This window comes from Alexandromys fortis, unplaced genomic scaffold (genome assembly GCF_014885135.2).
Source record: "Alexandromys fortis isolate MF-2015 unplaced genomic scaffold, M_Fortis_MF-2015_v1.1 scaffold_112, whole genome shotgun sequence".
Classification (NCBI taxonomy): Eukaryota; Metazoa; Chordata; class Mammalia; order Rodentia; family Cricetidae; genus Alexandromys; species Alexandromys fortis.
Window position 1 is genome coordinate 1,397,319 of NW_026068013.1, and position 27,614 is coordinate 1,424,932.

Consider the following 27,614-nt stretch of genomic DNA (forward strand, 5'->3'; position numbering starts at 1 on the left):
CTCACAAGGAGTTGTAGATGTGTGAACACAGTATGAACTTCCAAGTAAGTTCATACTGTCATGAAAAAGGTAGGTACAGTATAGCACCAAGATTGCAGAACTATGTCCCAAATGGACTGATCACATGCTCACCTCCAGGTTACTGGTAATGCCTCTTACTTTTTCAAGGTTTCAGGTGAGTCATCTAAAAATGATGGCAGCTTCTACTCTAATACTGCTGTATATGGTCATGCTTTGCAAACTGTACAATACATTAATCACAAGTAACATCCATCCAGGGTACCCCTAAAAATGACATTCTATCAACATTCTATAATCAACACAGGATTGGCTCTTCTATGATACAAAGTAAGATAAAGTACTCTACATGCTGACCTGTTAATTGGACAAATGGACTTTGCTATAATGAAAACCTACATGACGTCAGCACTTGCCATCAACTCTAAATAAAGGCAGTGGACACCTTGGTACTTTTTATTTAGGAGGAGATTAAAGTTCAGAAGACAATTGATGTCAGGTTATAGTTAGCTAGGGTTTGAGGTCAGTATGGCAACAAAGCACTGCTTTCTGTAACCTCACTCTACACATAAGCTCACTCAATATTCCATATTTAACAAGAAAGAAGAGTGCTCACTTTGACAGCACACATACCAAAACTGGAGAGATACAGAGAAGATTGTCACGGCCCCTGGGCAAGCATGACATGCAAATTCATTGCGTTCCATATTTTTCCACTGGGGGACATGGTGTCATCAGGTCCTAGGCTGCTGTCAAGGGCCATGTCTGGATCTCTGGACCTACTGTTCCCGGGATCATGTAGATGTCTTGGGTCTCTGTTACTACCAAGGGTTCTGAGGAGTCCTGGGATTGGGGCTGTCCCAAGTGGCTAACTAGGTGACCAAGGGCCATACCACCACAGGGATTCTCCCGGTCTGGTTCTCCTGGCTTGTTACCAGGGCCATGGAGTCACTCCAGCTTGATCTGCAGTCTGGAACCATGTGTGGGTCCTACGGTAGCCAGAGTCTGTGTTGATATCTACAGTACCTGCTACCATCGGGGGTTATGGAGATGCCCAGGGTTGGGGACCCTGGTGGGATTGGGGAGTTTAGTTGGGGTCCAAGAGGCATCCTGCAACTGGAGTGATACCGATTTGAGAAGCCTGTGCTGCCATCCGGGGCCTTGATGACATCAGAACCCAGGTGCTGATGAGGACCATGCATGGGTCTGTAGACCTTTCAAAGCCAGGATCTATGTTGATGTCCATGGTCCATGGTGTCAACAAAGGCACATGGATGCCCAGGGTCTAGGCCACAACCTGTGGCCACGTTGGTACCCAAGGGCTGTACAGACCAGCTCAGCTGCCACCCGGACCCACATTCTGGCCCTCCAATTGGCCCACTCTAACATCTATTACATCTGTGACCTGCTGGAGTGTGTGAAGGAACTGGTCCTGCGGAATGACAGCAACAAGATCTCCATGACTGGGGCAACAGCAGGATGTGTGAGAGGAGTTTTGGTGAGGACCAGTGATGATGGGTGCCAGAGGCCTTGACCCAGACCAGTGACTCATTGCAATGAACACTTTGTGGGTGGGGCTGATTGTACAAAAGGGTATATTATGTGACAGCCCACAATGCCACTAAAATGAAGAGGTGTTGGACAAACAGAAGAGCGAGGTGGGGTTTGTTTTGTTTTGAATTGATTTGTTTGGGGGAGGGCTTTAGGAGGGCCATGCTGCAGGGGTGAGGAGAGGATATGGAGAGACTGGGAGGTGAGCAGGATTGGGGTGCATGACGTGAAATTGCATAGTATCAATAAAGAATTATGTTAAAAATAAATATTTTTATGTGCCAAATATGGTGGTATTATTGAACAGTCGTGTGCTTTTCCTCATCTTTGCTTGAAATCTGACACCACCTCAGCCCATTTGCCTAACATCACCACTCTTCAGTTGTCTTGCCCTGAAAAGTCTAACGGTTTTCTGACTATGATGGCAACTGTGAGGAGTGGTGAGCTTACACGCAAAGTGGCTGGGGAGTGTTGAACTGATTATGGCAAAGGTGACAACGGTTATTGTTAAAACTATAAGCAGACACTCGGAGTGACATCGGACTGTATTGGACTGACAAAGATACAACAGGAGGAGCTGCGGAGATGATGCAATGGTCAGGGTTTACTGTCCTTGCAGAGATCATGCCACGTGACTCACAACCATCTCTAACTCCTTCTCCCGGGGAGAAGAGCGCCTCTTCTGTCCTCTGTGCATACCTGCACCTACATGCACATACCCACATTTAGACGCACACTCATGCAAATAATTAGAAACAAAATAAAATTTTTAAAAAATTATAAAGAGAATTATAGATACATTCAAAAAGCTATTAAATGGCTTATTGTCTGACTAAAGAATTCAACCATAATGTTGTTGCTCCACTGTGCAACCAAAAACAGCACATGAGAAACCATCCCAGACCAGGATCTACGGGGCCCATGGACTATAAGAAAAATGTAAGAGGTGATTACACTCTGACTCATAAGCCATCTCCCTCCAGACTACTCTCCTCCTGTGTCCCAGACTGTCCACTACACCACACAAACAACTCAAATGACGAGTGAAAGCTTCATCATTCAGAACATCTACAGTTCTCCACGATGATCTGAGCTCACTTACATACATAACACAATAGGGCAGTCCACAGCCATGCTCTCAGAGAGGGGCTCTGTGGCTGTAACTGAGTTTCTCCTGGGTTTCTCTTCTCAGTACTACAAAGTGAAATAACATGTGCAAGGCACATTCAAAGTAACAAGCAGATGTTGAGAAGCAGAAGTACACCCTGCTACAGGCAGAACAAAGGGATGTCTGTGTCTTCTCAGAACCTTCAACATGAAACCAATGTGAAAGAGTGGATTTAAGCTTTTCAGTGTCTTCTGCTGCAGTTTGTGTCTGTATTAAATTCAAAGAGTGTTCACGGGACTTCCATTAAAATTTATCAAAATGAAAACAGCTCCCAACTTTCATGGCCAGTATTTCTCAAGTTGCTTTTATCTGATGTGGGAGTCCCCTCTGTATGCCGTGGTTACCATTGATTAATAAAGAACTGCTTTGAGCCTATAGCAGAGCAGGGAATAACAAAGCTAGGTAGGGAAAACTAAGCTGAATGCTGGGATAAAGGAGGTGGAGTCAGGGAGAAGCCATGGAGCCTCTGCTGGAGACAGATGTGTGGAAAATTTGCTGGTAGGTCACAACCTCGTAGAGATGCACAGATAATGGAGATGGGTTAAACTACAATGTAAGAGTTAGCCAATAAGAAGTTAGAGCTAATGGGCCAATCAATGGTTTAATTAGTACAGTTTCTGTGTGGTTATTTCATAGCTGCTGGGTGGCTGGGAAACAAACAAGCAAACCTCATTCCAATAGTATTCAGTGTGTGCTGGAAATCCTGGAGACTGGCCCAACAGTATTTAGCACCTACTGTGTGCTGGGAATCCCAGAGATTAGCCCAACAGTATTCAGCACCTACTGTGTGCTGGCAATCCCAGAGACTGGCCCAACAGTACTCAGCACCTACTGTGTGCTGGAAATCCCAGAGACTGGCCCAACAGTATTCAGCACCTACTGTGTGTGGGGAATCCCTGAAACTGGCCCAACAGTATTCAGTACCTACTTTGTGCTGGTAATTCCAGAGACTGACAAGGGCATAATATTATCTGGACAGACTGGACATGAGTTGGTTTGGCCACACCTAAGATGTTTTTTGTAATTAGGATGTACTTGTCACAGTCATCTTTTGCTAATAGCAATGAAAATTGAATATCTCTCAAAGGAATTTTCTGAAGTGCAGTGTGGGAGCCCGGAAGAGTCAAAACACTGCTGGTGTGGGGAATAAAATTCTTATCCTCACTGCACCAAAATGGAGGTGCTCCATGAAATGAGCCCTGGGCCTCCTTAAAGTCACTTCCATTTCTAAAATGTGTGACAACTATAGCTATCCATTCTGTTTTTCTGAACTGTATTGCAGATTAAGAACTCAGATGCATCCAGACACTATGGCAGATGCCTCTCACGCCAGCCCTCAGAGGCTGAGGCAGGGGGCTTTCGGAGTTCATGGTCAGCCTGGAACCAGAAACAGGTAATAGCAAGAGGCTGTTGAAAAAGAAAAAAGAGGAAGTGCCAGATTTGTCTGCCCTCAGAGTCAGGATCTGCTCAGAAAGAGGATTCGGGAACTCTATGGCATTCATTGCCTCCACTTCCTTTGGGAGCAAAGAGGCAATTTTCAGCACTGTCAAGGACGAACAACATGAGTCATTTCATTCCTAAAATGCTACCAAAGGCTGTGACTCAGCTTGATCCGTAAGAACACTACTCTGGATACATCCACACGCTGGCAACTGTCACTCATAATAATTGTTTTAGTTCATGTTTGCAGAATTTAAACTAACAATGTGATGAGATAAATTAAACCAAACATTCAGTCCGGTCCACTGGCATGTGTAAGAGGCCTGGCCTACAGTAGAACTCAATTCTTTGTATACTATCAGACCAGGAACCTTCCAATAAATACATCCATGACAACTGTTTATAGATAAGGCTTCTAATCTCCAGCTACTCAGAAAAGCAGGACCCGGCTTCCCGTCCCGTAGTTCAATCACCCAGCGTTAATCTCCTCAAAATGCCTCTCTCCGGCCTGGGCTGTCTCCTTCCCACAACTAAGAGCCCCATTTTCCACAGCGGAGGATCAGGTGTCTCAAAGCTCCACAGAGCACGTGACGGAATAAAAGTCTGTGGTCGGGGCTCTGATCCACTTCAGCTGGACAGTGTCATCTGACTGTGAGGCCAAAGATGCCTGATTCAGCTTTTTCCACTCCTCTTGAGGGGAGGGTGGAGGAGAGTTAGCTGACTGCTGTGTAAGAAGAGGCTAGGTTCATCCATATCATGGTCTTCCTATTCCTGCTGGTTGATTGACTCCAAATGCTTGTGAGAAATTCCACTGGAAGGATTGAAACGTTTCAGGGTCCTCTGGACAATTAGGTTTACATGCCAAATGAGAAGTCCTCAAATAAACAGGCAGAGAAGCAACAAGTGAGATAAATACCCCCACTTATGCTTGCTTCACATCCCAAGAAGAAAACTAACATACCATGCACACCAGCAACGGATTTTAATTCGCTTTTCCCTTTCTGAAGGTCTCTTAGCAACTTAGAAGAAAAGCACCAGGCACATGAAACAGACAAGCAAGTATTCGCACTCACAACGTCACTGGCTTCACATTTGACATCCCAGCCAGTGGACGATGGCATAATATCATATATCCTCTTGTGTATGCTCAGTTGTTCTGTGCAGTGATTGACAAGTTCAGAAAACAAAACTGTGTGTGTCACTGCCCCTGCTTCTTCAGCCTCAGCTAATGTTAGCCTTCCTGGGAGAAAGCAGCAACCCACAACTGAAAGCACTTCTTCCAAGATGGTCTGGGTAAACATGAAATATGTTAGACCTAGGAGGGGATGCTCGTGAGGCTCCATCTCCAGTTACAGAAATGTCAGCACGGAAGTGGAGCCCTTGCAGGGCGACGGGTTTGCTTCAGGTCCACACCACTGATGTCCACTCAGAGCAACCTATACATCATCCTCCCCTTGGGGGTCTCAAGCTTCAGGGCACTTTTTGTGGCTTTGGTGTCTGTTGTCCACCAATATGTAAGGGACACAGGGTAAGAATCACGACTCTCTTTTTCCAGCTGCATTCCTTAATCTTATCAAATATTAGACTTCTCACCTAGGCAACCATGAGAACAGTAAATATTTTCTGAGTTAATTAACAGAAGGGCTTCTGATTTGCACTTTATGTGAAATCTGCTTTAAATGGGCAGAGATGTGGGCACAATACTCTAATTTAAGACAAACACTAATGATTTATTATGGCACACTGGGCTTAGAACTACTCAGACCTAGGAAAAGGGAAAATGTCACCTGAAGATGAGAAAAGAGCATCAAAAAGGCCTGAATGAGGAAGGCTGCTTCCTGGCGCTGCCATATGGTGGGAGTCATCACCAGGACTTCAAGGTGGAAAGGGTAAGCAATAATCCAGGGAGAGGGAAAGAACTGAGCAAGAATACGGACACTCAGGTGCATTCAGAGGAAGGCGAGCTAATTAATACCTGTTTCTGCAGTAAAATATAGCAGGGGGCCAACTTGTGTAAGATAGTATTAGGATTACATATTCTGTTAAAGCCACAACTACTGAAGGTCTCCCAAGAGAAAGAATGACAAGATCCAGCAGGACAAGATTAAAATAGGGATGTGCAGACCAATGAGTAAGATAGTGCATTATTCCAGCCAAAAGGGATGGAGGAGAGGGGACCAAAAAACCCACTGAAGAATAAACACCGCTGCTGGAATGGAGGGAGACAGTTGTCATTGGTTGACTACATCAAAGTCCAACATAGAGAAGACCAGGGGTAAACACAGGAGGGGGCAAGCTGAGAGTTCAGTGGGAGGGGGAGAGAGAATAATAATATCACACACACACACACGTCTAAAGTTGTCTAAGAATAAAATTTACAAAAAAGAGTGGGGTGAAAGATAGTGGTTTCTGTGGTAAAAAAAAATCTCACATTTTAGGTATTTACATGATACTGAACAAGTAATGAAGATGTAAGTCTAAGACAGCAGACTCCAGTGAGATGGCTCATCGTCTAAAAACACCTGCTGGCAAGGCTGACTGCCCGAGTTCAATCCCCGGGACTCACAGTAGAAGAAGCAACTCTAGCAAGATGTCCTCAGATCTCCGCATGCTACAGTATGTGTGTGAGCAGACACAAATAAATAATAATGCATAAATATGCAAATATTAAAAAGTTAAAGAGAGTAGATTCAAGTCAATTTCAAAATTAGACTCGGAGCAAATTTGGCTGGCCCATAATCAATGATTACCAATGCAAAGGCTTTCTGTCAAATATATTTAAAGCTTTCCCCACAAAACCTTCATCATGAAAAACATTACAAAGGAAAATAAAAGTTCTTTTTAAGTCATTGATGGATTTTTCAGTACCTAGTAAATCTAATTTTTATTTTATTTCCAGTAAGGACATGCTTCTTTAAATTTTACAGACTCTCATTCTCATCCTGTCTTCCAAAGGTATATTCCCTACACCTCAGGACAGGAGGAACCCCCATAGCACACAGGCATACTCTATATGCCTTCAGGAGAAGAAATGAATATAATTTTTTTAAGAATTCCAGCTCCGTAATAGCTCTCTAAAAAACATCAGTTAAAATGATGTCATTTTAAACACATAAAATATTCTAAAAGGTCATTCTAACTTCAAAACGTTACCATCTGATATTATGCCGCCTTTAATCATCGGGAGAATGTCTGAAGCATAGGGAAAAGCCACACTTACTTTAGCTGCGCCGATCTGTTCTTTTCGAAATTTCTCAAGGGGTGCAATTAATACATCATTAGCATTTTGAATCTGAAAATAAAAATGCACATATATTAAATTATGCACAATTTCATGACAATAATATTGAAAACAGTCTCGTTCCTTCAAGTTATTGAATGCAGTTTTTATCCTCTGATCTGTTTCTATTAAAACATCTTACATTTCCTTTTGTATTTTTTATCCTAATAATGGAGTGTTTTTTCTGTATGATTTCACTTGATATTAACAACAATGTAGGTAATATCAAAATAAGTACTTATTTTACCGAAACTGTAGATGGAATGTTTATGTTTCTTTTAAGTTTTACCTATGAAAACAGCATCTTAAGTTTTAAATTAAATTTACAGATACCTTTCATTACATTGGTGTAATGTCACCAGTTTGAGCACCGTACTAAAACTGGCAGAGCTCTTCCGTTTGCCACTAGGCCATGAGAGTCCCACAGGTACAAAATAAAATCAGGCTTGATTTCTCTACTTAATGAGTTTCCTTGGGCTTGGAATTCGCCTGAAGGCTCTCCTGGCATTTTCACCCTAACTAAAACAGTACTTGATTTCATTTCCACAAAGAGTGCTTAATCTCCATGTTCCAAGAGGGGAGTCATTTGAACTTGAAAACAGATAGCTTCTGCCAATGTGGATGAGCAAAACTACTGCAAGGGCATGCAAGATGTGAGTGCCAGGAACTGAACCAACAGAGACAGAGACTCCTGAGCATGATACTATGCTGAAGCATATGTGCATGGATAACACATATGCACATGGCATGCATACATGCGTGCACACACACACACACACAGAGACACAAACACACCACAACTTTCAGAAAGCAAGAAAGAAGACTCTAGTAACAAAATGAATGATCTGATCTCCCACTGTGAAGAAGGAGGAGGAGGAAGAGGAGGAGGAGGAGGAGGAGGAGGAAGGAAGTGAAGGAGGGAGGGAGGGAGGGAGGGAGGGAGGGAGGGAGGGAAGGAAGGAAGGAAGGAAGGAAGGAAGGAAGGAAGGAAGGAAGGAACGAACGAAGGAACGAAGGAAGGAAGGAAGGGTGGGTCTACTAAAATTCACCCTGGAATTGCAAATGTAATCAGGTCACAGAGTATAGAGTGTTCGGGTGGATCGAGATCCCATATCTGTGAATCATCTGATTTGATATGACCTTGCAAGAGTATGTTAGGAAAAAGCAGTCTTAATATTCTTGAGAAATATTTGTGAAGATTTAAAGTCTTAAAAAGCTAACTTGGTAATTTTGACATTAATAATCTTACTTATTACATAAACCTTAGCTTTATCTTTATAGATATTGGCTCATAATTAACTTCAAAATATTTTAAGGGTGACTTCACTTATTTCCAGTAAAAGAGAAGCAAATCATATAAAAGACTCCAACACCACAACACCATGCCCTGTGTGAACTCAGTCAGTTCTCAGCCTACACCCTGACACTATGCAATATTGAACAAGTTACTCAAACTCAGCCTAATGAAGATGATAACAGGATTTCCTGTTTTACCTTGTTCAAAGAAATTAAATCTTTATATTTATGCCTATAATGTTTATTAAGGTTTATAAAGCATTACTTCTTCCTATTAAATCCACTCTGCCATTGTGATTTCTACAGAGTCCTGTAACTGTGAGGTAAATGACATTAAATCAAACAGTGAGTGAGTGGTTTAGGTCTGTGAAAATTTACTTCTTTTGTGCCTCTTGCTGTTTGCGGTGATTCTGATAACCAGCAGCAGTGATTACCAGACACCACTCTGCAGCCAAGGCTGCTGCTGTTTGTATGTGGTTAGGAGGGAAGAGCCTCTAGAAATATTGTTATTCCTTCCCTCCACATATACATAATCCAATTTTCTATAGCCCTTGAATGGTCAAGTGTCATCTACATGAGTGACTGCTTCTGGTTTTCACTACTAGGCAGCTGTCAGCCAAACAAGAGTCACTGAATGGATGGAATCTTAAAGATTCCTTACATGTTTACTCCCCTCTCCCCCAGGAGCTGGTGGAAAAGCAGTGCTATTGGTTCTAGCTACAGTTTAGCATTAACTGTACTGATTGCCTGTCATTATCCTGTAACTTTCTAAATAATAACAAGAAGTTACCACCTCAGACTTTCACAGACCCAAACCACTCACAAATCTGAAGCAATTCTATAAAGATGCTCTATGGGACAGTCAGCGTAGCTGCTTGAGAGGCTCTAACAGACGACGCCACTTAGAACAAGAAACATGAGTGTATACACCTCACTGTAGAAGTACTATCCTGTGACATGAATATAGACACCATGCACAGAAGGTGGCTCATGCAGACACACTGCTGAGAGGACGCAGGACAATGAATGCTGAAGACATCTGCTAAGAGTCTCCCCAACAATAGTGGACTCTTTTCCCAGTGGTATTTACAACTGGGACGGAACACACCAGAGCTCCCATTTGGGATGACAAACCAGCATCCTTCCTTTGCCTTGTTCAAAATCCTTCCCAGTTATTCCTCTTCAGCATCTTACACAAAAAAGTGCTGGTAAGGTGTGAGTGTCTACACTAGGGCTTACCCCTAGAGCATCCACTAATTTTATTTTCTTCTTTTCAGTTTTTCTTTGCCTTTCATTGTCACTGTTTGTTTGTTTGTTGTTTTTTTAAAACAGGGTTTCTCTGTGTAACAGCTCTAGCTGTCCTGGAACTCTCTTTGTATACTAGGCTGGCCATTAACTCACAGAGATCCACCTGCCTAGGATTAAAGGCATGCACCGCTACCACCCAGCTAAACTCAACTTTCTACAGTTAAAAACTGCAACCCTTTCCCAGGGCATCAACTAAATCCATTGTACTTCTAAACCATAACTAAAAGATCAAAATTCATTCACAGTATGGAAGAAAAGCATATGGACAGGACTTACCTATAGTAAGTGATCAGATCTCAAAAATGAAATGCATTTCAGGTTGGCCTCAAACTCACAGAGATCCAATTGCCTCTGTCTCCCAAGTGCTGGATTAAAGACGTGCACCACCACCCTGGCTATTTTATGTTTTCTAATGTCAGCAAATGACAATGAAAAAAAAACTATCTATATCTTTCAAAAGAAAAGCTATGCAAGCTGTCTGGGTAGCACAGCCAGCCACTTAATTCCTACTTCAGTGGAACTTGTTACTTCAGTACTTGAATATTGACTCTCCAGTTCAGGCCAGTGTTCACTGTGACTCCTGACATCCTGTTTAGCATCAACTGTGACTTAAATTAATGATGTTTTTCATTTAAATCTATTTTTACTACTAACAATACTCATTTCCTGTAAGAATATATTGGGAAAAGAAATGAACGCTTGGAGAACCATGCCCATAAATCCACCCTTTCTCAAAAGATAAGCAAGGTCACACTCAGACTCCAGCTCCAGGTCCTATGTGAACTTCGTTCTCAGCCTACACCTTGAAGCTGTGCAACATCGAACACGTTACTCAAAGCAGGCTAATGAAGATGATGACAGGACTTCATTTCGTAGCTTATTTACAGAAATTCAATCTTTACATAAGTGTCTATCATAAGTTTGTTAAGATTTATGAAGCATTAACTGCTTCCTAGTAAATGCACTTTGCCATGCTGATCAAATGGGGTGTATTTACACCCATGCCACTTCTTAAAAAAATAGAAGATTCTACCACTGTCATTCAAATGGAAGAGGGGCCTCTCACTAGCACATCTTTAACGGCAGCCTTCATAACTGCACAAGAACAGTCGTCATGGGCAAATGGCCGCAAGTCTCTGCTTCTAGGGTGTACGGCTTCTCCTAAAGAACATGAGTCTAATTGTAGCTTGCTCCTCCTCAGTAAAATCATCTGTCCTCATATGGTGAAGAAAGAAAAGAATCATTCAACCATGAAAGAATCAACAGAAGAATGTAGATCACAGATGTTCGATTATTCTGATTTGATTATCTTAACTCTAGGCTATACCAGATGACATGTTATGAGTGCTGAGATATTTCAACCCAAAAGTACTTCTTTGAACTTCTGATGCTGCTGTTTTCCAGGGGGTTCAATCCCTAGGGGGAGGTTAAGCACAGAATATTCTTGAGACAGATACAGCATTGTGTGTCCATAGTTCCAGCACTTAGGAGGTTCAGACAAGAGCATGACGGTGAGGCCAGCGTGGGCAGCACAAGAGCCAGTGCCAGAGCAAATGGGCTCTTAAAGCCTGGAAGCACTGAGGAAACTCTTGTTCCATGAACCTGTAACTCTAGCACCTGCAGCTGCAGCATGGCGGGGGGGAGGGGGGTGTCCTCTCCTACCCTGGGTCTGTTCTGTCATTGGCCTGGTGACTGTCTCTTAGTGTATAAATTGAAAACAATGGAACTTTAAAGGAATCCGAGAAAAAAAAAAAGCTGGGTTGCTTTCCAGCTAGAAATAACAAGACACATGAGAGTTCAAATTCGACTTGGCACTGTAAAGCCTACTGACAATAATTAGTCCGACCATCTGTAACTGTGTCTACTTTGATACTTTCTTCCAATTTTGAACAAAGTATGCACTTAGGATTTTCAGACTTTAAAAAGATGGTGTGAACTCAAAGGCCATCCCAAAGGGGCTTCGTGCACACCATTCAGAACCCAAATTCTCAAGGCAGAGAGATAAGAGATGTTGTGATCTCTGTGATTTTTTTTCAGCAGACTGAATGGCCACTCCTGCCCTGCCCAGGAAAAGGGCTCTTTGTAGCTATTGGTAAGGTGACTCCGTTCAGCACTTGACATTCTGGGACCTATTGGGCCTGCGTGCCTCTGGTGGCGCCACTATTAGATTCCAGTGTTGTTGCTTGCTTATTAACACTACATGAGGTGGTCAATGATAATCCCTAACAGTCCTAAAGGACGGATCTCCACCCATCTCTGGACCACATACCCCAGAAGTACGATGTACCCTGAGATGAGCTCACTGTAGCCTCCAGCATATTTCTGTGTGTGTGTGTGTGTGTGTGTGTGTGTGTGTGTGTTTTGTACACTAACTTAGTTCAAAGAAAATGGCTTTATATATGAGGACAGGAGGAGAAAGTTTCAACAAATAAGTGAATTTTTATAATTCAGTATGCTCAAAAACCTTTAGCTAGCAGCAGTGCACCCGAATGCTATTTCTTCTGGTAATTTGCTGTGCCCTTCCTTCTAGCCATCACAAAGAATGCCCTTGGCATACAATTGCTCATTTGATTGAAGCTGCTACGTTATTATTTTAAATAAGTTTCTGACAGTCTCCATAAGCAAGTAGGAAGAAAGAAAATAGACCAATTAAACCTTAGAGTCAAAGTGTTGTGGCAGCAATTACATCCTAGTAGTTAGGAGTTAGCATATTTTAATCACAGCTGTATAGCATTTGGGTCATTCAAATGGCTTAAACCTCAAGAAAGATGAACACAATCCTACTGTTTGGGAGATTCCTTGGCTATTTATTGCAGTCTGAGGGATGCAGGATGTCAGTGTAGAGATGTGCACCAAGAACATAGGAATCAGCGGGACAGAGCATCATGAAAAGGAAACAGAAACTACCTGCCAAGGGAGAGAGCAGAAACTTCTGGGAGCTCTGTCAGGCTGGGATGTACCAGGACAAACTCCCGTGCTCAACCTTTGCGCATGCGCTACACTGTGGCAATCAACAAAGGCTACCCTGTGGCAACCAGCAAGGGCTGCACCGTGGCAACGAGTAAGGGCTGCAGTGTGGCAACCAGCAAGGGCTGCACATCACGTTTTCACATGCATGTAGGTATTATACACGTGTGCCTCTGTGGCAAGGCTTAACTTTATCTAGCACACCTCTGCCTGAAACCAAATAATCACTTCTTGAGAAAATAACCAATCTTAGGATGGGAAACAATACGTTGATAGGACAATTCCAGAGCATCTGGCCGGAAAGCATAAAGGGAACCACTGAACAAGCTGGTCTCTCCAGGAGAACTGCAGCAGTATTCTAGAGTGTCCAGGCAGCAGCATCCTGAGCTTTTTATGGGATGAGAGATGTACAATTATTATCCCCATCTCACATGTAAGAGTGCTGAAAACCAAGGAAATAAAATAATTTACCTAAGGTCACTAATACCTCTTAAGCAGCGAAGCCAGAGTTTGAAGTCAGTCTGGGTTGGACTCTAAACAGCTAACCATTCTAGCAATGTATGCTAGAACACTTCTTGGAATAAAGAATTTGCTACAGGGCCAAAAACAAATTCTGCTCCCCAATGCCATTACATGAAGGCTCAGTATACCCCAAACCATAATATTTAATAATAGTAACAATTAAAAAACAAAAGAGCCATGGAACTTGATTGGTGAGCTTACATATTGCTGTCAGAATTTTTCAACTTTAAAATACATGTTTTATCCCCAGTCATAAATCATTTTGAAAGTTATGTCCTGCTGAATACATTCCAAAATACAGGTTCATGCAGAGCTGAAGCCATGTTTAGATATATGAAAAAAAGTCAAGCTGAGTGGAATAATAATGATTTTCTTGGCTTATGGAGCAGTTGCAATAAAATATCAGTGGGGTAAGAATCTGCATGGCTCCAGGGAGGTTAAGGAAACCTCTAGACAGTGATTCATCTCAAGGAGAAGTATTTCCCATAGGCAACTGTACCAATTAAAGTTTGGGAAATTAGGGAATAAGGGGGTACCCATTAAAAACAACCATAAGAATACAGCCCATTCTTGGTTCAGTCTCCCTGAAAGAACACTTCCATGTCACACGCTCTCTTGATGTAAACACAGGAAACTTCATAATTAGAACTTTATAGTTAAAGACTACAGCACCAGACGTCACAGCAGACCCCGAGAGCAAGTGCCCAAGCACACGTGCATGCATGCGCAGAACATGGCTGTGCTATAAACTACCCCTGCAGAGTCTGCTTTGAGGCATTTTAAACATCTCTCGAAGCCATGGGGAAGAGAAAATAATCTTTCTAAATAAATAATTCCTTAATTAAATCAGCAAACCGATTGAATTTCTGTGTTGTTAAAAAATAAAAACAGGGGAAAGTGATCAAACGAGTCTGTCTCTCTCGTAGAGAGGGCAGAAACCCCTCAGCAACAGGAGTTACCCAAGCCCGGCAAATCTGCAAATGATAGGATTTATCTTGTAGGATTTTTTTTCTTTCAACTCTCCCAGGCATTCGAGCCCAGGCTCTCAGTCATAGCTGAGGATTACCTCATAAATAAGTTCCATGTGTTGTAACACTTGTCCCTGGTCTTCTTAAAATCCAGATCTACCCATAAACTACCTGCCAGTTTTCCACACTCGACAGCTGTCCAAATCCTTTTTTTTTGACCAATTCAATGAGAAAATTCCTTCAGCCCCTTGTGCATGAGAAGTCTAAGTGATTCACCAAAACAACACAGAGCCTCTTCTCAAGAATGGCAGGCAACAGAGAAACAACACTCCCTTTCCTTATCTGCAGACCCCAAAAGAAAACACAGAAGTTACTACCACACCATTAACTTCTCACCTCTTTTGGTCTTCACCTCCAGTCTGAATCACTTTCAGATCAGCGCTAGTTAAACTGATGCTCAAGGTTCCCCTCCAGGAGCCAGGTGGCACATGCCTTTAACTGCAGCACTCAGGAGGCAGAGGCAGGTGGATCTCTGTGAGTTTGGGTCCAGGCTGGTCTAGAGAGTGAGTTCTGAGACAGCCAAGACCACATAGACAACACCTATCTTGAAAACAACAACTTCAGACACCACCTAGTGAAGGCTAGAGAACCAACAACCTGTCCAGACACCCAAGCCTATGGCCTCTCCTTCCAACACATCTCCTTTGGCACACATGCATCTCATTACATGTCTGTGGGATTACATGCATCCCGTTATATGTCTGTGGGATTACATGCATCCCATTACATACATGTCTGTGGGATTACATGCATCCCATTACATGTCTGTGGGATTACATGCATCCCGTTACATGTCCGTGGGATTGCGGCAGCATCCTTCTGCATCTCCACTATGAACTTTCACACACATACCCTCTGCCTGTACTTGATTTCCCACAGAGATCACAGTGGTATCTAAACAAGGAGATTCATTGGTTCCCAGCTTTGATCAACTCTTAGGTCAACATCCAAAGGTCCTCAGTGAAGGAGCTGGTCCTAGGCCTCGTAACTTCTCCATCTTCTGACACATGGCAAGTCGTCTCTCACCCAAAGTAGAATGGACACATGACCCATAGGGCCTATTTCACAGTGACCTTTCCTTCCCAGGTCCACGTGCCCCATTCCCATCAATCTAAAAAGTTTCTCACCCCAGAAGCTCCAGCCTGTGTCATCTCCTGATCTATCCTTAATGTTTCTGGTTTAAGTCTTCAGGGATTTCTTGAGATTGCCAGATGATACGAACCAGTTCTCTGCTCTGGAAGACGGCTGTGGATCTGTCAATTCTCCAGTCACACATGTGTGCTTCCCACTTTCTTTCTTAAGCAGTAGACAGGGAATGTAGTTATTTTGAGACATGATCTCATGGAGTGAGGAGCCCAGAATGCCCTTCACCTAGCTCAGTAACCAAGACTAACCTTGAACTTTGGATTTCCCTTCCTTTTCTGGGTTAAAATTGCTGGCTTTTGTCACCACACCTGGCTTATACAGAGTTTGGAACTGATAAAAAGGGTGTTTTGTGTACCAAGATGTACTCTACTGGCTGAGCTACCCCCTATTAAATTAAATGAGAATATGCCTAGTTTTGGGTCCACCTTTGTGCATGCTAATAGCATTTTCATACTCAAAATACCAGCTCCAGCCTCAAAGTGTATCTCATGTATGTACATACTGATTGAGTACAGGATTTTTTTTTTATGAACCATTAAAAAGAATAAAGCCTAATTATATGGATTCCCTTTGAGACTTTGGGAGGAAATTTCCCTGGCCAATAATGAATGTTGATCACTTTCTACTGGGGTGGTCAAAGTCATGATCTTTTTAGCATTACCTTCTAGAATGTACTGCTTCTTTTTCAGTTCTGATTACCATTCAGAACTGGATCTTGAGTAAGCAGCCGGAATGGGGCAGGGAGATCAGGCAAACTAAATGCTCTCTGGCAGAATAACCTGACCCTAGACATTTATTGGGGCTGAATAAGCAATGGCATGCTTATCGTTGGACGATGACTTGCTACCCTGTGCCAGTAACTCAATTAGGCATGTAAACAATCTTGGAAGAATGAGTCATGAAAAACACAGCTTCTTGTCACCCTTATGCTTTCCAGTCAGGGAAGAGTCTACCCACGTTCCTACGGGACCATATAAACAGAGGCCGAGGGAAGAGTCTACCCTCATTCTTACGGGACCATATAAACAGAGGCTGAATCAGAAAGTTGACAGAGTTTGTTTACTTCCTCAGCAACTCCAATAGTTTGGGCTCTCATGCCTCGTTTTGCCTTTATTCTAGTGCGCTTATTGATACTAGACAGGAACTTAACATCCTGCCTCTTCACTGAAGCCCCTCACCAAGGACATCCTCTGGGAACCTACAGCCTATCCACCTGCAATGAGGGGGGCATCAAGTTTTCCTTTAAACCCTCTCCACGACAATGGCATCTTTGTGAAGGTCCTGATCCTTGCACTGGAACATGCAGTTTGCCTGGTATATGATTTGCTGCCAGTCCACTTTGAGTTAGTGTTCGGAAAGACAATCGCCCCTGTAACAGGGAAGATGGCTTCATACCAAGAATGCCCTGGTTTCATTCTGTTGCTGTGAACAACTGTGACAAAAAGCGACTTAGAGAAACCATGTGCTTATTTCACCTTACACTTCCAGATTTCAGTCTGTCGCTGAGGGAGGGCTGGGACTCAAGGCGAGGCCACTTACTATTCCATGCAGGGTTACCTAAAATCAGGTAGGTCTCTCACAGCCAAGAGACCACAGGAGGAACCACAGTGAACACTGCCTCCTTGCTGGCTCATTCTCTGGCTTGCCGCCAGCTCACCTTAGCTACCTTCTTTAGTTTCCTCCCTAAAAATGTACTGGTCACAGTGGGCTGCACTTTCCTCCGTCAGTTAGTAAGATGGCAAATGATATAAAATGTGAAGGTTACTGTGCAATCAGAAGAAAACGTAAACTACACATCATAACCTTCCAGGCGAGATTCAGTTAATTGTAAATTAAGTGTGGTAAACCAAAGTCAATGTATTTATGGTTTTAGCTTACAATGTCTCAACCACCAATTCCTGAGTTAATAAATGTAAATCAGCTATTGTAAGCAAAAACTCTCAAGGACAATGTCCTTCCTCTCATGCAGTGTGTATATTAAAGCTCAGGAAGATAGTCAAATGTGAAAAAACTTAAAGTGATAGGAAATAAGGACAGGCACCAGGAAGAAAACAAAATGGAAAGATGACAAGATGCTGCTACTTTAGCCTGGGAAGTAAAGATCAGAGGAATGAAACGTGGGGCTCAACCTTGTGCTTCTGACCTGGGCTGGAGGAGGAGATGGTGAAGTCAAAACGGCAGTATCTAGATGCAGAACATGAAGGAAGGTGGTGCAGAGAGGAGACACTAAAGAGAAAAACATCATGGCTGGGTACCTCAGAGACAAGACAGATCAACTAACCAGGGGGCCAACATGAGACTCTCTGAGAGTTTAGAATGGTTGACCATAGCTGTCTCCATTCCTGTATATCAGGCTGCTACTGACAGGATGGTAGAGAAGACTTTAAGATGCAGGATCCACAGTCTTCTCAGATTGTTGCTGGCTCTCTTCCTGAAACACCGCTTCAAGATTCACATAAAGAAATAAACAAAACAAGCCGGCTGGAAAGCAAAGGTCTCAGTGAGGAAGCACCATAGAATTGTGGCCTGAGCTATAACACTACACACACACACACACACACACCTCAAGCTGTACTCAAAGCTCTGGAGGCTTCCCAGGTGGAAAGAAGATCGGGGACAAATGCCCTGAGCAGGGCACGCATGCTTGTCACGCCGAGTGCGTGGACAGGTGGCCAACCTGGAGGACATGCACAGAAAGCAGCACACGACAGAGGTACCCATGACAGTCACAGCACGCAAGGCCCCAAAAAACACAGTCCAGGGTCGAATTTTATTCGGCGAGCTGGTTAAAGAACATAAGATGTGAACTGGATTATAGTGGACACCCCTTGCTGTTCACACTGCCGTTATTCGTAAAGCTAGGCTCCCTTTGAGCCTAACAAAGGCCATCACTACAGAGAGAAGAAAAGGCCACTGTGGAACCTCTGACCTGGAATTGAACCCAATGCCTGCACAAACAAAAAGCAATAACCACTGAAACAACCATGGAAAAACTCTTTGGTGCAAGTTGCCAGGAACTTCCCACAAAGCAGGACCAGCTATTTGTAACCGTTATCTATGACTCCACACAGGGAAGGACTGACAAAATGAAAACAATTACTCTCTCTGGGTGAATGAGAGGGATTTTTGTGTCATGAGTAACTTGAGTGTCCACTTATCCAGACATGAAGGTCCCTGCCTACCAAGAGACAACACTTTATGACCTGTCTATACTTTGAATCTGCTTCTTTCATGGCAAGGTTAGACTAAACTGAAACAGATCTAGAGCTAAGAGGAATAATGACCTCATGATAGCTCGTAGTGTCCCATCTGGAATGAGAGTAACAGACGCCAAGACCACGAGACTGCGCAGCATGAACAACGGACTCTTCGTGGAAGCAACACCTTCTTCCTAGGGGAGTTGACGTGAGTGCTGGACTCCGTGTTTCCCATTAGCAACTAAAGTGATTTCAGGACAATGTTAATCTCTTTCTGTGTGACTGAGAAGCAGCTGACGAATTCAGAGACGAATTTCACAGAGTTCTATCACAAAAATATCACAATCTCAAAAACGAATGCTTTGGCTACTCTGTTTAAAGTAACTTAATTCTTTCTTTTTCTTCCCCATCCCATTCCAAGTACAGTATATGTTTGGGAAAGATGTAGGTGGGTCTTGGCACAGTTTTCCTTCCTTGCTTGTTATGTATTGACCTACAGGTCAAAAGATACTTGTGTTAATCCTCAGGTTTACAATGATCATGAGAGGTTTTATGCTCTGCTCCCAGGCTATGAAGGCCCTACTGTTATTAATACCCAAAAGTAAGAATTGGTCTCTTGAGAGATTCATGAGAGGAAATGCCTTAGAAATAGAGTAATATTTTCGAACTGCACAATCTGAAAATCTCTTTGAAACCTCCTCCCACAATAGCTGAGTTCTGACAAGATTAGAGCTAGGAAGCTGAGGTCAGCAAGGCGAAGAACCAAGGGAGGGGGCAACACATCATTTAGCTCTCTTAGATTCCTCCCTGGGCACATTCAATGAATCATTTAAATGGGTTTCTTCCAGAAGTCCTTGCCTTCTTCGGAGCACTAAGATACTTCCTTTGTAAGTACTAGGAAGTTTGCCAGTCACGGTTTTCACTTTTGAGTCTTGCTCTATAGAACCGAAGGCCATGTGTCACACTACACACCTGAAAGTTCCCAAGGAGAGTCTGACATTATATTCATCTCCTCTGTTAAAAATTTGGAAAACCATTCTCACCCTTTGATAACCATAAGGGTCACCAAGCTGAACTGGAAAGATGACTCAATGGCCAAGTGTACTGGCTGCTCTTGCAGATGACCCCGGTTCAGTTCCCAGAACCTTACATGGGGGCCACAAAAATCTATAATTCCAGTTCCAGGAAATCTGATGCCATCTTCTGGCCTCTGCAGGCACCAGGTATACACATGGAGCATAGACATACATACAAACATTCATAAACATAAAATAAAAATAAACAAATATTTAAAAGAAAAGGGAAAAGTCACAAAGGCATCCTTAGGTACATGATGAGTCTGAAGTCAACCTGGGCTACCTGAGGCCATGATGAGTCTGAAGTCAGCCTGGGCTACATGAGACCATCTTTTAAAACAGTAATTCAGTTGAGAAGACAGCTCAGTAGGTAAGAACACCTGTTGTGATTGTATTTACACACAGACACACACACATACAAATGTCAGTATAGTATAGGTTTGAAATAGCATTTTTATAAGCACATGAACACTGCTAAATCACATGACGGCTATGACATGGTAGGTCTGTCAACTGTGGCAGCTCTTGAGGCCTCTCTGATGGGAAGGATACATCATTGTGCAGTGCACAGTTGTAGTGCACAGTTGAAGTGCACAGGTGTAGTGCACAGTTGTATATCTTTTCCTTTGTCAGTGGCAGGTCCTCAACAAATGTTCTACTCTGGGGCCCAGGCTGCCCTTGAACTTGGAGTCATCCTACCTCAGTCTGTTGGGCCTGCTGTTACAAATGCATGCCAACACACCGAGTCTATAATTTAAATTGTGAAGACAGACAGGACACCAGCATGCTGATTTCTGGCAACATTCATTTGTTACTTTTTCTCTGAATTCCAAGCTCCCTTTCAATCATGTTTCTGACAATACCCACACGATACAGTTAACTTTAGACCTGCAAACTGTCTCTTAATGTGGCCAAACGGCCCATTGTCCAAGGTGGGAGGTCTTGTCCGTCCTTTTCCAGTCCACACTGGGACTGTGGTAAAATCCCACCTTCCTAAACAGACCAAAAAATACAGTCCAGTCTTCCACCTGGCATCACCTGAAATAACAAAAATCATCGCCACAGGGAACTAGCCAGGATATGGAATGTTTTAGGGCAAAGACCTGGGTTGTGAAGTTAGATAAAATTCTACTAACAGGTGATCATGGAGTCTTGAACAAACTTCTAAAACTACCTGAGGCTCAGTTGTTTCGTCTAAAGTTTTCTTCATCTAAATATGACTGAGGGGGTTTCAAAGAACTTTCAGGTCAAAAGTGTCTGCTGTACTACACACACCCAAACACACACACAGCACAGGAATATTTAACAAGACAAGATCTTGATGGGTTGCCTTCACAATCATGCTAACTGTATAGTCACAGGACCAGAGAGAACTTGGAACACTACAGCGTTGCATGTGCTGAGAACAGTTCAAACACAACTGCAAAGTCTTACATCAGATTTAGTCCTGGGAAATACTGGACAAGAGTGATTACATTAATTGGGAATGCAGAGGGTATACAGAAATATATAGCATATTATTTAGAGCTGCCTGAATACTAAATGTTTAACTGAGATGATAAAAGACAATAAAGTCGGAAAGGTTTAAACTGTACCCTTTCTGCAAGTGCCTTTCAATTCTATATAATTAGGCATAGACCACGCTTGTGATTGACACAGCAACTGTTTGCTTCCAGACACTTTCAATTTGCCTGATTATTTTACTCAAATCAGTTCAAATCTATAAAATCAGCTTAGCCACAAAAGCAGATGTGATCTTGAAAACGGTTAAAATGGAAACTAATGAGATGGATCAGCCAGTAAAGATACCCCAAAGCCTGAGAAACTGAATTCCAGTCCCAGGACTCACAAGGTGGGAAAGAGAATCCACTCTTACAGGTTGTTCTCTGACCCCCTCCTGAGGCTAAGGCAAGCATGCCCGCTCATCCACATACTGAAGCTACAGCACGCATGCGCGTTCATCTACATACTGAGGCGATGGCACGCCTTCCAACGCATCCATATGCCCCCCATACACTAAATAAAATTTAAAATGCAAACCATATTTAAGAGAAACAAATACCATCAACCACAGCAAAATTCAGAAATGAACATCTTAAACTACAAATTCACAAAGAAATTCTGTAATTTGGATGAAATTACAGAAACGCAGGGTCTGCCTATATCTGTGGGCGTCTATATACAGACTATAAAATGGTGAAAATGTTTCTAAATTGCTGTGCAACTCAGTGACAAATTGCAATGCCAGTAGTGCCTTAGGTATATCAAGCTACACCATGGAAGAGGAGGGAGCTCATTCAGAGGCTGTTTCTTCACATTTACATCCCCCAAATGTTTAAAAGATAAAGAGGTAAAGATGACCCTACTAGCTGAGAAATCTGATTTAACATAAAAATGTGCAACTTGGTATGGAGTGTGATTGTGTAAGATAAAGCCAATGTGGTTTGTTGAACTTTAGAATGCTAAGCACTGGCGACCAAGGCTGGTGTGTAACCCAGAGTCAGGAGCTGATCTCCAGCACCCCGAACACCAGTTGTGATGATACATAACTGCAATCCCATCATTCAAGTTACAGAGGTAGAAGAACCAGAAATTCAAGGTCATCCTCTGCTATAAAGCGAGTCTGAGGCCAATCAGGGCTACGTGAGACCCTATCTCACGCCCACACGAAAGGACTCAGAAGCTCCATGTTCAAAGCAGAGGGTGGCCCATTGGCTCTGGGTTCTGCCTCCTTAGTCTAATTATCTCCACCCATCACTTTGTTCCTATCTTGGTCATAGCATTTACTGTTTTCTATTGTGGTTTCTTTGGCTACAATTTTCCTGAGCTTTTGCCACTTCCTAATGCTACTGATGTTGCCTCTTTAGGTTGCCTTTTTATGTTGTGAGTTTGGAATCTTCACCATTAGAAGGCAACCCCACTGTGCCATTTTACTCTGCTCTCCATCCCTCATGTGACTTTGAAGGACAGCATATGCTCTCTTGGGTATGGGGAACTTCTGAAGTTGTCTCAGTCAGCCTAGACTCATGTCCTGAGACCCAGAGCTTGGCATTACTATACAAATCAAAGGAACACAGACTAAGTTTGGATCCACATGAAAGAAAATACTGCGGCAAAGACAAGAATATTAATTACTATCAATTCATTATTAATATTAATAATGACAGATTATTTCACAAGGCTATAAATAAGAGATTATGCATGTAAAATACTATCAGGGTCTATCACACAGAAGACACTGACCTGCCAACCCTTAAATGTGAATATGATGTGCAGTTTTCTAAACAAGGTTTATTATGAGCCCTAAGCATGCTACATGCACTAGAAACTGTCACAATTCCCAAATGACAGTCAATGAACCTGTCTTAAAAGTCTGTAAACCCACTAACACTGCTCCCATACCTAGGTCAGTCATGCAGGAAACCATCCAAAGCAGCCAAGGACAACTATTGTTTGAGCCTCTCTAGTATCAAGCAAAGGTAAGTGCATGAGTCTGACGAGCCACCTCCCCTGACAACCATGACAACCATGGACTGTGCCGGCTCAGACCAACACAAATGACAGTAATAAGCAGAGCAAATAGTTGAACTATTTGGGTCAGTTTGCTACAGCATTAGAAAACTAGAATACTTCCATACCCACCTTTGGGTGTGTGTGTGTGTGTGTGTGTGTGCGTGTGTGTGTGTCCGCACGTGCATGTACACACACACTTCTGGGGACTGAATTCACAGTCTGTGGCATGCTTGGTGAACTGTACATCTCTAGCTCTGTTTTTATTTTTACTTTTTATATTTTGTGCTGTTGGAAACAGTGTCTGAGGAATCCCCCACCAACTTTGAATTCACTATGGAGTTGAGGATGACTTTGAACTTCTGATCCTCCAACCTTGATTGCCTTCCTTAGTGCTGAGACTGTAGACATTCCCATCACACCTGGCTTATGCAGTACTAGGGATGAAGCCAAGGGTTGTGTGCATGCTAGACAATCTCTATAACAACTGAATTCTATCCCCCAGCCCTTTGTCCTTTTTAAAATGGTCTTTCTAAGTTGTCCAAGCTGACCTTGCAGTTACAGTGTGGGCCAGGGGGGCTTGAACTCCATTCTCAGCCTCCGTGTCTGTTGCTGAGATGACAGGCCAGGGCCTGTTCAAATACTGGAGAGCACATGATAAGCTGGACCAATAAGTATCACTCTCTAGTAGATAAAGCATCTCAGTTCCCTAAGGCTGAAAACTATTAGGTCCTCTATTTCTAGACAGCCCAGCCACCCTGATAGTGAACCAGCTGCTAAATCCTGCATGCTACACAGGAGAAATGAACCCAAGGAGCGCAAGAGACCAATTTCCCACCAAGTCCACTAAGGCTTGAGTCAAATGGCCTGCTTCATCCCACAGGAAAAGTGAACGTTGTCCCTGGGGTCTGTTCCATGTCCACTTCTAGCTAAGTCGGTGAGGGTGCTTGAAGAACAGAATGTATTTTCCTACTGAAGTCATATATTTGCCGTCTGCTCAAATTAGCTCTCAGTGTACGTTAGCCATTAATATTGGGAGAGTGTAAGCTGGGAATGCATCAGTGCCTCCTCTCCCAGGGTACCAGAAAAAGCAGGAGAGTACATCCAAGTCAATCATGTCCTGGCACCAGGAGAGTAGGGGCAGGAATTCCCCACTATTCACCCCAAGCAAGAGGAGCAAAGGCAGCAGAAACAGGACCTTCCATTACAGCAGCGCTGGTGTGGCTGTGGGCTTCCTTGCACACAGGTCGGGGTGGAACCGCCAGGAGTCACATATGCAGATTGCATTCGCTGACATTTTCTTTACCAATAGCAAGCAGCAAGAAAACAATGCTAACTATGTTTTCTTTAGTCTAATACCCTGAAGTGTTAAGAATTCTTCCTCCCTCTCTTCAACATGATTCCCAAATGGAGTAGGAGTGTATGGAAGGTGGACAGAAGAGAGGGTAAGGACAGAAGGAGAGGAAAAACTGCTGATGGGATGAAAATAAATAAAAATTTAATTAATAAGAAAAGAATTCTTATAATTCAATTCTGTGGCTTAGATCCTCAGCTTCCATTATTTTGTTCATTCTTGTATGTGCTATTAGGGACTCGGGTCACATGCAGAAGCTTGGGCTTGCAAAGCAACAGGCTCACTATCTGAACTAGATCCTCAGCCTAGCTTCCACGCTAACACTTGTATTCACTATTTGACAACTCCATACATGTATATGAGAAATTCGCATCTTAGTCACACACACCCACTACCCGCTTCCCTCCTTCCAACTCCCGGGTGACCCTTTTGTCATTCCAACAAGTCCTCCATTTACTTTCATGTCTCTTTTTTTCTATTAGGTTTCTATTCTTGAAATAGGGTCGATTTTAAGAGTAGGGTCACTTACCAGTGGCTACACCTCTGAAGAAAAATGACTCCCCCTTCCCTTGGGGCCATTAATCACCATTCCCAGTCTAGTTTTCTGTGTTCTTCTTGAACACTCTTGATTCTTTCAGGACCTCTGAAACACACAGTGTAATAGCATTCCTGTTTGCTATTTGTTTGTGATGAGGATGCTCTTAAGACCTGAGGATGGGAGACTGGGCAACCAAGTCCACAACTTGGTTCATCCTCATAACTGCTGTGGAAAGTGATACTGGCCTCCATACACACACATGGAAACCCAGGTTTCACATACTTTGATCATGTGCCAAATTCCCATGATTAGAAAGAACACCATGGAAAAAGAAATCCATTATAGCTGCTACAGTCCCAAAGCCAAACACTGAAAATTCAAACCAATATAATTTGCACACACTTTATAAAGCTAGGACACATTTTTTTCCAAGTATGACTGGTCTCCCATTTCCCTTGCCCAACCATCATTCCTAGTATTTTGAAATGGGAGGAAACAGTATGTTCCAAGAAAAATGTTTCCTACTGTTGTTCCTCGTTTGGTTCTGAAATAGAAAGCTTAATACCTACCAATTTCTCTACCTAGGACACCTAACTAGCTAATGCTAACAAGTAGCCACTAGGGTACCATTTTCTGACAGCACTGGGGCAGTTCAGAGTGGGACATTATCATTGTTGTTTGTGCTGTATCTTGTAGAAGCTTCTTTACTATTCATCAAAAACTGAGCTTCTACCCAAGCAGCCGTCTGCAAACACGAGCATCAAGTGACTGGGAGAATGATTTTCTGTCTAGAGTTAAGCTTCCCAGATTTCTGTGTGGCAGAAGACCTGGAATTCTGTGACATGTGGGCTCCCATTAGTAAGTCTGAAGTGCACTCATGGTTCAATACTTCTGAGCACTCAGATGAAGCTCGTGTTCCAAAGCCCACATTCAGTGACAGCCACTGAGGCCACCATAGAACCCAATATGAATAAGATGGGAACCCACAAGCACACATTTTCCAGACTGCAACATGAGGGGCAGAGGGGAAGAATTCAAAACTGAACTTTTAATCCTGTGTAGCTGTGAACAGCATGTGTTATGGTTCAGATACAAAGTAGGTACAAAATGGGTTCCAGGTTGGTGGCTTTGCCCCCAGCTAGTGGTACACTTGAGAGGTGGCTGGATGATGAGTGCACTAATGTCACCAATGGGTTAACTCACTACTGAGCAGAATCTTAGGAGCTGGGGACTTTTTGGAGGAAGTAGGAAGGTAAGTCCCTACAGGAGGGTGCATCCTGTGCCTGGCCTCCTCTTTCCGTCATGGGATGAGCGGCTTCGATCCACCACACGGTCCCACTGCCCAAGACCAGCAGAGCAAGGTGACCATGCACTGTGGCCACAGAAACTGTGAGTGCACAGAAACTTTCCTCCTTTCAGGTTTTCTCAGGCATTTTGTCACAGCAATGACAAGTGACTCGCAAGGCATTTTCTCAGTGGCCTTTATAGCCCTTGCTACTGTTTCCCAAGCAGTGAATTCTCTCTGCAGATGCGGTAGCCTGGGAACAGTAAGCAGAGCTCTCTCTACACAGTGTCTCCCTCCTAGAGACCTATCTCACCCTCATCTCCAAGGACGAAAGGAGCAGAGATAGATATTTCCACCTCACATTCCTTGGATGCTAAGGATCCATGTACTTAGAACACACCATCAGGTAGGATTGCCATCCCTTTCCAGGAGCACTCCTCTGCCCTGCCTCTCACAGGACACCCCAGTTTCCTAGAGTACCGGATCATCACTGTGTCCCCATAACTACAAGAAAAGTGTAATGTGTGTTCCTGTTGGCTCCATGGAAGGCTGTTCCACCTCTTTATGTAAAGAGGTGAGACTGACAGACCCATCTGCCACATTTTCTCCTCATAGTCACCTTCCATTCCTGTTGAAAACAAAAACCACGTGATCATTTTGCTGTGGGACAATGGTTTGTAGCCTGTCAATTGCATTTTAATAAAACACTGATTTGTCAGTACCAGGCAGATAGTATAGGTGGGACAACCAGACAGGAAATGAGAACAGGAGAATTCTGAGAAGAGGAAAGCTTTGTCTGCAGTCCTGATCCAGCCACAGAACAAGCAAAATGTGACTTCCTTACCAATAAAGGCACCAAGCCACGTGGCTAACATAGACAAGAATCACGGGCTAATATAAGTTATAAGAGTTAATAAGAAAACAGAGCTA

At 43.1% G+C, this 27,614-nt stretch overlaps 1 protein-coding gene and 1 non-coding gene across 2 annotated transcripts in view; one reads left to right on the top strand and one right to left on the bottom strand.

Annotated features, from left to right (window-relative positions):
* Arhgap42 (Rho GTPase activating protein 42) overlaps positions 1 to 27,614 on the bottom strand; it is a 227,323-nt gene that overhangs the window by 86,067 nt on the left and 113,642 nt on the right. Inside the window, exon 4 of the mRNA XM_050162229.1 lies at positions 7,398 to 7,469. Coding sequence (XP_050018186.1) covers positions 7,398 to 7,469 — 72 coding nt within the window. The remainder of the gene's footprint in view (positions 1 to 7,397; positions 7,470 to 27,614) is intronic.
* Positions 627 to 731, top strand: LOC126513722 (U6 spliceosomal RNA). Its single transcript, XR_007595424.1, has one exon. It is a non-coding gene; the product is annotated as a U6 spliceosomal RNA (small nuclear RNA).